This window comes from Heterocephalus glaber, unplaced genomic scaffold, assembly GCF_053883595.1.
Source record: "Heterocephalus glaber isolate CG9 unplaced genomic scaffold, H.glaber_assembly_v1.0 deba00001457, whole genome shotgun sequence".
Lineage (NCBI taxonomy): Eukaryota > Metazoa > Chordata > Mammalia > Rodentia > Bathyergidae > Heterocephalus > Heterocephalus glaber.
The window spans coordinates 24354885-24368192 of record NW_028258305.1 but is presented as its reverse complement, the minus strand read 5'-3'; the positions used below and the strand labels follow the sequence as shown (position 1 = coordinate 24368192).

The window sequence follows — 13308 nt, the reverse complement described above, 5'->3', positions numbered from 1 at the left end:
CTTCCTTTCCTATCTTTATTCCTTTTATTTATTTCTCTTTTCTAATTGCTATGGCTGTTTCCAGAACTATATTGAACAGGAGTGAACAGGAGTGGTGATAGTGGACATCCTTGTCTTGTTCCTGATTTTAGCTTGAAAGTTTTCAGTTTTTGACCATTTAGTATGATCTTGGCTGTTGGTTTTTCATAGATAGCCTTAATCAGGTTGAGATAAAGACCTTCTATTCCAGTTTTCTGTAGGGTTTTTATCATGAATGGGTGTTGGATTTTGTCAAATGCCTTTTCTGCATCTATTGAGATGATCATATGGTTTCTGTCCTCGACTCTGTTAACATAGTGTATTACATTTATTGATTTGCGGATGTTGAACCATCCTTGCATCCCTGGGATAAATCCAACTTGGTCAGGGTGTATGATCTTCTTGATGACCCTCTGTATTCTGTTTGCCAGTATCTTGCTGAGGATTTTTGCATCTATGTTCATTAGGGAGATTGGCCTGTAGTTCTCTTTTTGGGTTGGGTCTTTCCCAGGTTTTGGAATCAAAATAACATGTGCTTCCAGGAATGAATTTGGAAGCCTTGCTTCCCTTTCAATTTCCTTGATGAGTTTAAAGGGTGATGGTGATAGCTCTTCTTTAAATGTCTTGTAGAATTCAGCTGTGAAGCCATCAGGACCTAGGCTTTTCTTTGTTGGTAAATATTTTATTACATTTTCAATTTCACTCATTGTAATTGGGGTGTTTAGAATTTCTATATCTTCTTCATTTAACTTTGGCAATTCATACGTATCTAGGAATCTGCCCATTTCTTCTGTGTTTTCCATTTTATTAGAGTACAGGTTCTCAAAGTAGGTATTGATGATCCTCTGAATTTCTGCTGGATCTGTTGTGGCTTCACCTTTTTCATTCTTAAGTACATGTATTTGTGTCTTTTCTTTCTTTTTTTTGATAAGGTTGGCTAAAGGCTTATCGATTTTATTTATTCTTTCAAAAAACCAGCTCTTCTATTCATTGATTTTTTTGTATCATTCTCTTAGTCTCCATTGCATTGATTTCTGCTCGGATCTTTATAATTTCCTTTCTTGTCCGAGCTTTGGGTTTGTTATTCTCTTCTTTTTCTAGGAGCTTGAGGTTCTGCATTAGGTTATTTAACTGAGTTCTCTCTGTTGTCCTAATATGGGCAGTCACTGCTATGAATTTCCCCTGTAGAACTGCTTTCATTGTGTCCCACAGATTCCTGTATGTTGTACTGGGATTATCATTTACTTGTAGAAACTTTCTAATTTTTTCTTTAATTTCCTCTGTGACCCATTGGTTGTTCAGGAGAGTGTTATTCAATTTCCATGTGTTTGTGGGTGTTTTGCGGTTTCTTATGTTATTGATCTCCAATTTTATTGTACTATGGTCTGATAATATACAGGGGATAACTTCAGTTCTTATACATTTACTTAGATTTGCCCTATGGGCTAGCATGTGATCTATTTTGGAGAATGACCTGTGTGCAGCTGAAAAGAATGTGTATTCTGATATTGTGGGGTGGAACACTCTGTAAATATCTATTAAGTCCATTTGTTCAATAGCTTGGTTCAATTCTAGAATTTTGTTTTTAATTTTTTCCTAGATGATCTGTCTATTTGTGATAGAGGGGTGTTGACATCCCCCACTACACTTATGTTATTGTTTATTTGGTTTTTCATGTCCATTAATATTTGTTTTGTATAGTTGGGGGCATTCATATTTGGTGCATAAATATTTAGGATTGTCATCTCTTCCTCTTGGACTGTTCCCTTCGCAAGGATGTAGTGACCATCTTTGTCTCTCTTAATTAGTTTTGGTTTGAAATCTACTTTGTCTACAAATAAATTGCTACCCCTGGTTTTTTCTGGGTTCCTGTCGTGTGGAGAACTGTTTTCCATCCTTTTACTTTCAGTCTTTGAATTTCCTTTTGAGTTAGGTGTGTTTCTTGTATACAGCATATTGCTGGGTTTTGCTTCTTAATCCATTCTGTCAGTCTGTTTCTTTTGATTGGTGAATTGAGGCCATTAATATTGATAGTTACAATTGAGAGATATTGACTCATTCTTGCCATGATGCTTTATTGTTGTTGGCTCTTTTATTTCTCATTTTCCCCCCTTTCCCTTTAGTGCCTTACCTTGCATGGTGTCTTCTCTCTGTTGGCCCTCATGGAGTTGTGACCTTCATTGTCTTTTTCTAGGATATTGCATAAAATTGTTTGGAGTGCTGGTTTGGTGTTCATGAAATTTCTCAGGTGTTCTTTGTCATGGAAGTATCTAATTTCCCCATTGATTTTGAAAGATAATTTTGTGGGCTGGGGATTTAGCTCAGTGGTTTCGCCGCCTGCTGTGCAAGCACAAGGACCCAAGTTTGATCCCCGGCACCAAAAAAAAAAAAAAAAGAAAGAAAGATAAATTTGCTGGATACAACAGTCTAGGTTGGAAGTTATTTTCTTTTAGGGCTTGAAATACTTCACTCCAGGCTCTCCTTGATTTGAAGGTTTGTGTTTAGAAATCTGCCATGATTCTGATGGGCTTTCCTTTGTAGGTGATTTGTTTCTTTTTTTTTTTTTTTTTTTGCTACCGGGAATCAAACTCGGGCCCTTGCATTTGCCAGGCAGGCGCCGGAACCACTGAGCTAAATCCCCAGCTATGATTTGTTTCTTTTCTTTAACTGCTTGTAGGATTTTGTTTTTCTGTTGGGTTTCTGGGATCTTGACTTATTATATGTCTAGGTGTAGATTATTTTTGATCAAGCCTAGTTGGTGTTCTACGTGCCTCACTTATCTGTCCAATACTCCACCTCTGTCTGCGAAGTTTTCTACTATTATTTCTGTGAACAGTTTTTTTATGTCAATTGTGCTTTCTCCAGTTTTTTCTTTCACTCCTATCAGTCTTATGTTCTTCTTTGCATCATCTAGCAGCTGCTGGATTGATTTCTCGTGGTCCCTTAATATTTTTAAGAAATCTCTGTTTTCACGGTCCTTCACCACAATCCTGTCTTTTATATCTGATATTCTATCTTCACATTCTCTTAATCTTCTCGGCATGCTTTCAGTGGAGTTTTTGATCTCCTGAATATCTGTTTGAATCTGTTTCATGGATTCCATTTCTTTCTTGTGTTGGGCAATCATGGTTTCCATTTCTTTCTTATGCTGGGCATTCAAGGCTTCCAGCATATTCCTGAGCTCATCTATTTTTTTATCTGTTTCTATTCTAGAGCCTCTAATCATGTCTTTCACTCTGCTCACCATATCTGTAGTTATCTGGGAGATTATTTCTGTTTTGAATTTTTCTAGAGCCTCATTCGTCTGTTTTGTTACTCCTGTGCTATCAGTTCAGGGTGTCCAGGTAGTTGATTATCAGACTTTTACACCTTGTTTTCCCCAGAAGTTGCCTTTTGTGGGGTGGAAGTCTGAGTTTGTGCCTTGCTTAAATGTCTTCTCATTTTTGTTTTTGGTAATGTCCTTGGTTTAATTCCTGGGTTGATATTTCAAAATTCCTTAATGCAGGTATCTTCGTTGCTTGTGTTTAAAACCCTTATGGAATGATTGCTTTTCAGAGGTGTCTTCCAGATATGGCTTGTGTTTAGGTTTTGAGGCTCCAATGACTCAGAGGCTATTTTATTTTCCTTATACCAGGAAGGAAAACTGATTAGATCAATTACAACATATTAGACCAAATGATACAATCAGCAATACCATAGTATCAAGCGCAGCTTAGAAAATGACAATTTGTGGTAGTTATTAATCTGTCACATTTACCTATGTGAAGTTTAGTCCCCTGTGCCTCTGTAGTGTGGGACCAGGTAGCAGAAGAGCCAGAAGGACCGGGGGGGGGGGGGGGGGGACTGGGACTTGCAGGCGCCTGCGTGGCTAATCGGAGTACAGGATGGAGGCGGGGCTCCAAGCCGCTCCTGGGACCTCGCTGTGGCATGGCCAGGAACCAGGATGCAGCCGAGGAGCTTCACGCTGCTTGGCTGACCCGCAGAGAGGAGTACCGGATGGGGTCAGGGCTCCAAGCCCTAAAACATTTCTTTTACATTCACTGCTGATAAAGTGCAGAACATATAAATTGTAGCAAGTTTCCTGATATCTTCAAGGCCTTGGTAAGAGTGGCTAGGGAAGGGCTGTGGATTTAGCTCAGTGGTTCCGCCACCAGCCTTGCAAGTGCAAGGACCTGAGTGTGATCCCTGGTGCCAAAAAAAAAAAAAAAAAAAGTGGCTAGGGAAAATGCAAAATCTCATGTTATTGAGATCTTTCCAAATAAGGCCAGGTTATTCACCTGGCGGAGATGATCCTAATGTAGTTTTCTCAAGTCCAGACTATAAACAGACTTGTCACCAGCAGCATGGTTCTTTGTGACACACTCATTTTTGAAAGAATAAGTACAATTATGTTATATAAATATGACACTGAATCCTAAGTTATGGTGAAAACACAAGTTCTTGAGCTAAGATTTTGCCCCCAATGGCTGCCAAGATTTTTTATCTTTTTGCATTCTCCATAATATTTTTCCGCATTAGTAGGGCACAAATAGCAATACCTTAAACCTACAGAATTCTAGGGCTAAAGGTGATTTAGAATAAATTTAAAAATAATCCTAGTAACAGTAATGGCTGACGATTTGTGCTTACTATGTGACAGCACTATTGGAAACATTCCCATGTGTTCATGTCTTTAATCCTCACACAGTCTTATGAGGTAAATAATATCATCCTCATTTTATAAATGAAGAAAGTGAAGCATAGAGATTAGTAGCTTGGTAGAGGTCACATAGCTAATGAGCAATTATGCCTGTATTCAAACACTGGTAGTCTGGTTCTACAACTTGTACTTTTAGAAGCACTTTTATTTTGAAATACATAATTATAGACTTATACATACTTGCAAAATTAGTACAGTAGCTTGCATTTAGCTCTCACTCAGTTATTCCCATTGATAACATTTTATACATGGGAACATAGCCTATACATTTAACTTCTACACTATCCTCCCTCTCATGAAGCAATCATGTTTTATTAAACTCAAAATAAATATTCTAGGAGGATGAATAAATAGATGTTTGTGAATTAAATGTACACAGTTGTGTTTCGATTATATTATTAAAAGCTGTATGAACAATAGCCTATTTTAAAATCGAACCATTATTTTCTGTTACCCTTATATGATGATACTTAAAATAAAGAAATAAAGAATTTTCCTTAGTGACTTTTCATCAGAAACAAAAGTCTGCACAGTGTAAGAGTTAGTTTATGAAATTCCCAAGATCTATTATCATTTTTGTGTATCTGAGGATGGTTAACTCTGTGTTCAAAAGCTTAAGAGTTAGGGAAGTTAAAATCCAAGATAAGATTCCTACTTTATTCCTTGTCAAAGTCCTGTGTTTCTGGTGCTTTATTTCTTAGAACTTTTTGGAAGAGGCTGTTGCTATTAGGTAGATAAAAATCTAGGGTAGACCAGGAGATGTTTATACTAAAACTCTTTTATTAAAAATAAAATATGCAGGGCTGGGGATGTAGTTTGGCGTGCTGCATCTGCCTGGCAAACACAAGGTCCTGAGTTCGATCCCTAATACCAAAAAGAAACAAACAAGCAAACAAACAACGCTGATCTTGTAAACTAACCTTTATAAGCTAAACTTTATTATTATTTTATAGAGTTTGCTGTATAGATACTAGAAATTTTCCTCAAATTCCATATTTCAACTTAACCTCACTGTGGTAGGAATTTATATATTCTGGAAGCTTTAAATGCTTTCATTATATCTAGAGGCATGGACATACCTAAGTTACTCATTTATAAATGTGTACATATTTCAGATACGTGTAGCAAAAGCTGAGAGACCTGAACTGTCTGCCTTTCTTTGAATAAGACTGCTGTTGCTATGGTGATTGCTAAGTTAGAAAGCGGGTACTCTTGACTTTTGGCTTGTCCTAGGAGCTTAGAATGGGACAAGACCGTATTGCATCTGTTTAGTGTAATAAATGTACTGAAATTAGATCATATATTGCTTCTCTAGGGAAAAGAGAAGGCAAATCAAACCATCATTCCATGAAATTTAGTATGTGCCTTGTGAGAGCTTAGTAAGTAAAAACTAGTGATGGGAATGGTATGCTTATAAAATTAGGTGGCTGGCACATTATCCTTATATGTGTGCTATATTATGAGTGTCTTTTTAAAGCCTGACAAGGCTAGCAACTGAGCAAATATGAATACTGATTTATATTTAAAAGCATAGTGTTTTTATTTTTTTTATTTTTTATTGGTACCGGGGATCGAACTCGGGTCCTTGCGCTTGCAAGGCAGGCGGCAGAACCACTGAGCTAAATCCCCGGCGCTAGAATAGTGTTTTAAAATTAGGAGTGACATTAACCAGTGGTGAGTATTAAACAGCTTTTGTTCTCTTTAGAGGGAACTTTATAGGATCTATAAAACATGATCCAGTGTGTGCAGAAAACCCAAATCCATACTTTCATGTAACTCAGGTCATAGATACAGGTTAGATATAACTTAGGTTTTTAGATTGTTTTAATTGTTTATATGATTGACTTATATATAAATATGCCCAAAGTTTCAGTAAATTGAAATGTTCCCCTGAAAAATTTTCAGATTTTTCTATATTACATGTAGAAGGCATCTACTACTTTCCTCTTACTATAACATTGGAAAAAGTTTTCAGCCACTTTTTTTGAAAAGCTTTCAAAGCAAGTCACATCTGAAATAGAGAATTTAGGGCCGGGGATTTAGCTCAATGGTTCCGGCGCCTGCCTCACGAGCGCAAGGTCCTATGTTCGATCTCCATTACCAAAAAATAAAATAAAATAAAATTTAAAACTTTTTCTCTATAACTGTCTAATGTTTGTTCTTCTGGGCCTATTTTACTCTCTGGCTTACTTTTTCTGTTTTTTCAAAATCAATTTTCTGTTAAGATAAAATTCATATACTATAAAATTCACCATTTTTAAAAAGAACCATTTTAAAGTGTAGTGTTCAGTGTTTTTAAAATATATTCACCATGTTGTGAATCATCACCATTATTTAATTCTAGAACTTTTCATCACCCCCAAAAGAAAGCCCATACACATTACCAGTGACTCCCTGTCTTTTTTCTCCCCTTAGTAGTTTCTATTTCTATATGAATTTGTTTGTTTTGGACATTTCATGTAAATGGAATAATACAGTATGTGGCCTTTTGTGGCTGTCTTAGACTTAGAATAATGTACTTTTTAAGATTCATATTGTACCATGCATCAATATGTCATTTCTTTTTTTGTGGCTGAATAAAATCCCAGTTTATGGATAATACCATGTTTCCTATACAGATTCATAAGTTAATGGACATTTGAGTTGTTTCTACTTTTTGGCCTTTGTGAATGCTGTCAACATTCAAGTACACGTTTTTATGTGAACATATACTTTGAATTCTCTTGTTAGGTATTTAGGTATGAAATTACTAGGTAATGTAGTTACTTTGTGTTTTACTTTTTCAGGATGGCCAAACTGTTTTCCACAGTGGCTGCACCTTTGTACATTTTTCTTAGGAATATATGAGGGTTCCAGTTTATCTCCAAGGCTTGTCAGCACTTGTTTTTAAATTAAAAAAAAAAAAATCGGGGGCTGGGATTTAGCTTAGTGGCACTGCACCTGCCTCGCAAGCACAAGGTTCTGAATTCAATCCGTGGTACCAAAAAAAAAAAAAAATTGTAGACGTTTTAGTGGATGTGAAGTTATATCTCATTGTGGTTTCAATTTGCATTCCTATGATGACTAATAATATTGAGTATCTTCCCATGTGGTCTTTGCATTCAAGTCTTTTTCTCATTTTAAAATTGGGTTGTTTATCTTATTGCTATGAAGTTGTGAGAATTTTTTAAACTATTTTTAAAAATGACACATGGTTTATGTATTTATGGGGCACAGTGGGTATTTCAGTACACAATGTATAATGATCAGATCAGGTTAAACAGCATATCTATCAAATCAGACATTAATTATTTATGTTGAGAATATTAAAAACCCTCTCTACTAGCTGTTTTGGGGAAGTTAAAAATATATTTTGGGCACTAGGCCCTTTTTAGACATGTGATGTGTAAATATTTTGTTCCAAATATTTTGTTCTATTCTGTGGATTGTCTTTTCACTTTCTTTATAATGTCTTTTGATGCACAAAAGTTTTTAATTTTGATGAAGTCCATCTTGTCTGTTTTTTCTTTTGTTGTCTGATTTTGGTGTTACTTTTGGTTCTGGCTTACTTTCAGCCTATAGTTTCAACTTTTTGGTTCATTTAGGTTTCAGTTTTTTCTTTTATCAGCTTTTTAATTTTATTTTTCTTTTCAAATAATTAACTGCCCCAGTGATTTGTCCCTCAGTTGTTGCTCCATAGGCCATTCTTGGGAAGAAATTAAAAGGTCTACAATTCTAAGATATCTCTAGGTGCTAGTGAAAAAAAATTTTTTGGCTCTAGGGAGAATAATCTGGCTTTTGGTAATTAAAGTCTTGGGAAACAATTTTTAAGCTTGGAGTTTGAGAGAAAAAAGGAGTAAACTTTTTGTATTCTACATATGTTGGGAGAAATTGTCCTTTTTAATATAACATTAATTACCAGTATATGCTAAGCCTGAAGTTTGTAAGGAATTAAGTTTAAAAGTCCCTTCCTAGTAAGCATTACTATTTAATCCCTCAGTCTAGACAAGGCAGGTAAATAATAGGAAGATTAAGTGTAAATAGGGTCTACTAGAGTTGACACTTCAAAAAAAATTTTGGTGATTTATTGGACAAAGAACAGCTCTTGCATTTGGGAAGGAAATAAAGTAATCAAATTGAATGTTTACTAAACTGCATTCGTGGCAGTTTTGCCATATTTAACACTAATTCTTATACCACCAAAGACAATGATTGTTGACATTCTTTCATGAGATTCTGTGTTTCAGGGTTTCTAAACTCTAATAACTTCACAATTGTTTTTCATTTTAAGAAGTGCTTTAGAGTTGTAGGATTGGATTCATTGTTTGTGTACCCTTTACCCTATTTAAAAATACCATAGAGTAAGCTGGGTGTAATGGTGCACGCCTTTAATCCCAGCACTCTGGGAGACCAAGGCAGGAGAATTACCAAGTTCAAGTCCTCCCTGGTAGAGACTTAATGAGACTTTTGTCTCCAAAGGAAAAAAAGAAAAGAAAAAAAGTAGTGTACATTTTCTTGCTTTATGAAATACTACTCTCAAGAAATAATAGCTACAAAACTTGGAAACAGCCCAAATGCCCATCAACTGGAGACTGGGTAAAGAAAATGTGGTTTTTAAAAATAAAATGGAGTACTACTCAGCCATAAAAAATGAGAAATTAGAGACATTTATAGCTAAGTGGATGCACATTGAAGCGATACTCTTAAGTGAAATAAATAGGACACACATGTATAAATACCGAATAGTTTCTCTGGTGTGAGAAACTGAAAGTGTAAATAAGGACTAAAATGTATAATAGGTAATGTGAAATAGGAAGAAAAGGGGCAAAGGGGAAGGAAGTGGGAGGGGTAGGGGAAAGGATAGAAGGGAATGGAATTAATATGAGAAAATGGAAAAATAGGAACAAAATCTTTGTAAATAGGGAGGAATGGAGGGGTTGAAGGGAGGGCTGGGCAAGGGTGAAAAATAAGAACCAAGAGAGACTGTATAAAGGTGCAAATTTCCAATGATGAATGTCATTATATTGTATACCTAAAATGTACCAATGATTAGAATGAATAATCGATAATGCAAAATAGGAAGAAAAGGTCCAAATGGGTAGGGGTAGTGGGAGGGGCAGGGGAAAGGAAAGAAGGAAAAGGAAAAATGATGAGAAATGGAAAAAATGGAAATAAAGTCTTTGTAAATAGGGAAGGGTGGAGGGGGTGAAGGGAGGGCTAGGAATGGGGAAAAAATAAGAACCAAGATGCATTATGTAAAGGTACAATTCCCAATGAGAAGTGTAATTGTGTTGTATACCTAAAATGTACCAATAAAAGAATTTAACAACAAAAAAAAGAAGAAATAATAGCTAAATCTTGCAAGCAACTTATATGTCCATCAACAGATGAATGGATAAATAAAAATGTGTTGTTTATACACAATGGAGTACTACTCTGTAAAGAAACATAAACTTGAGTTGTTTATAGGAAAATGGATGCATGTTGAGACCATAATGTTAAGTGAAATAAATCAGACACAGAAGCTTCCATATCACATGGTTTCTCTTATATGAAAAACTCAAAATATAAATAAGGAACAAAATAACAGCTAGTGGAAAAGTAACTCAAACCCTATGAACTATTGACCCTTGGGTCCAAGAATGCTACAAAAACTTTGCCCACTGACATTTAGAACAGATTGTAGATAGAATGTGCAGACCTGAAGGCTCTGGTGAGTTCTTAGTGATTGAAGGTCTGAATTTGTTCCACTGTCTTAATGGAAACTTACATATCATTGAATGTGGTTCTGGAGGGTGATCATTTTTGTTTGATGCTAAGAATCTCTTAGTGTAGTGTATTTTCTTTGAGAGGGTTGGTCTGTAAGGTTAAGAACTTACCTTTGTGTAACTAAAACAACAGTAGTTTTTAAAAAATTAATGTTTTAAGATGTTGATTAATCAAGAAATGTTATTGCATTAAGTATTATAAAGACCATTCTGATTTTTTTCTTCTCCCTCTAGTGGGCAGAAAATATTTTAAAAATATAGCACAGAAGGGCTTATTAGTACTGGTTCTATCATAATACAGTCTCAGCTTTTTTTTTTTTTTTTTTTTTTTGGTATCAGGGATTGAACTCGGGACCTTGAGCTTGTGAGGCAGGCAGTGGAACCACTGAGCTAAATCACTGGCCCCAGTCTCAGCTTTTTAAAAAAATTAGATGTTATTATTTCAGAATCACTAATGAAGATATTTTATTCCTTTATAGGCATAATAATGGATCCTTGAATGTTGAAGATGTTCTTACCAGCTTTGACAATACAGGAAATGTTTGTAAGTTATATGCTACCTCTATAGAAATGTTTAATGTTTTAAAAAGCTAACTTAACTTTTTTTTCACAATGTTTATTATATTACTAATGTGTATATATGTTTATGCGCATATACATGTATACATAAAATAGAGAGTCGTCTTTTTCTCTTGCAAATTAAGCCTCATATAAAATGCATACTCAATGAGATATGGTAGTTTTTACATTGTGCAGGTGAGAGAGGGAGGAAGGTGTAGGAAGAGAGAGAAAAGAGAGAGGCATAGACACACACAGAATGTATGTCACAAGAACCACTGAACTCTCCAGTACTGTCCTTTTGGTTTCTTGTTTTCATTGTGATCTTCCAAGTTAATCCAACAGAAGATCTTATTTATTTCTTTACTGTGTTTTTGGTGCTTTCTATTCAACTCCATGCTGCTTTGCACTTTGACCAGAGATTAAATCCAGAACATGTTTTCCATGTTGTTCATATACTTTAATACCACAATATCTTTGTTTTGTGAAATATTATATTTCGTATAGATTTCAGAATATATTGACCTTTTATTTAAGCCTCTGATTAAATGGTGACACATTTCTTCACTGAGCAAATCACTTAAATAATTTAAAAATAATGTCATACTATGAAAAAAATCAGCCAAGAATATCTTTATGTCACTGAGTTTTAAAACATACCATAATGAGAGTTCTGTATTCTTTCTTGTTTGTTGTATAAGATATTTATCTTAAGATAGTGAATTATTAGTGAAATATGATTTTAAATGTAAAAGTAGTACTCATATTTTTTTCTCAAGTGAAACTTCCGAATTATAATTGTCTAAACATACTTTACTAACAGTACTGCTTTATCAGATACATAGATCTTTCATAGAATAAGGTCCAGTAATACTCAGACAATATTTTTTCTATTATGTCTACATTATGGAAAGCATTTCTTCCTTTCCTGCCCGGCCCCCCGCCCCACTTCTTTTAATGCTACTAGGGATTGAGCCCAGGGCCTAGTGCTGTACCACTGACTCACATTTTTTTGTAGAGAAAAGTTTTATTTTTGTCCCTAAAGAATCTATAAATATCCTAAAATTATTCTAAAGTATTTAAAATAAGGCAGGCTTCTCTTTCATGGGCAGTTACAGGTGTACATTTTAGTTTCTACACCTCAGCACTTAGCAAATTCTTTCTTATTTAGGCAGATGTTATATTTTCATTGGGACCTAAGCAAAGACTAGACAAGGACTAGCGACTAATGCTGGTTGAGGAGACAGTCCCATGCTGAGATAAGGCTAAATGTCATTAAGTTGTCCACATTCATACATAATTTAGAACATGATCCTGGAAGGGAAATGCAGAAGTTTTGATTCAGTAAGGTAAAACAAACAAACAAACATCAAGTATTGTTCCCTATGACTCAGTATGAAATAGAGCCACTAGCTGGCAGCATTATATAAAATAAAAAGAAGTTCCTAAAGGTCTAAACTGTTACTTTACAGATGAATAATCATCTTGTTCTTCTCTAACATTCTCCCCATCATCTTGTCCCTGTGGACTCGTAAGTTGTTGCAGTAATGAATGGAGAAATTGCATGAAATTGGTTAAGGATTTCTTTTGAGACTTTGGAATATGACCCACCTACATTTCATTCCTGGCTCTGAGCTTCATCTTGAGAAATTTATATAATCTCTGTGAGCATCAGTGTTTTTCATTTCTTTTGTTTTGTTTCTGGTACCAGGGATCAAACTTGGGTCCTCATGCTTGCGAGGCAGGTGGCGGAACCACTGAGCTAAATCCTCGGCCCTGTTTTTCATTTCTTAAGACTGGATATAATGTACAGAACCCACACACTGCATTGCTCTGAGTTGACACTTGGTAAATGGAAGCTGTTTATTAATTATTACTGATCATGAGTACCTGTTTTTATTTATCAATTAAAAATAAATTTCCATAAAAAATATTGTTATTTTTGATATTGTAAAATGAATAATTTTGATTGAACTAACAAGCCAGGAAAATTAGATAAAATTACTAAAGTAGTTTATTATAATTTAGGTCTTAAAAACATAAATATTTTGTCAAGTGTTAGAAGTGGTAACAAAAATAAGACCTATTAAAACATGTTTGGTATAGTTTTTATTTTAACCCTTTTTTTTTCTTGGTATTGGAGATTGTACCCAGGACATTGGCACTGAGCTAGTGGGTTTTCCTAAGTCTCACAGGCTGGGCTTGAGCTTGTGATCCTCCTGCCTCAGCCTCCCAGAGTGCTGGAATTAGAGGTAGGAACCAACCACCACACTGGTTTATATTTTC

At 35.2% G+C, this 13308-nt stretch overlaps 1 protein-coding gene across 4 annotated transcripts in view; it reads left to right on the top strand.

Annotated features, from left to right (window-relative positions):
- The window catches only part of Camkmt (calmodulin-lysine N-methyltransferase), a 442726-nt gene that overhangs the window by 21151 nt on the left and 408267 nt on the right, over positions 1-13308 (top strand). For all 4 annotated transcript variants that reach the window (XR_015452987.1, XM_004839379.4, XM_004839378.4 and 1 more), the window contains exon 3: positions 10944-11008. Coding sequence is in view for 3 of the 4 variants with exons in the window: in XM_004839379.4 (XP_004839436.1) it covers positions 10944-11008 (65 nt within the window). In the remaining variant the exon portion in view is untranslated. The remainder of the gene's footprint in view (positions 1-10943; positions 11009-13308) is intronic.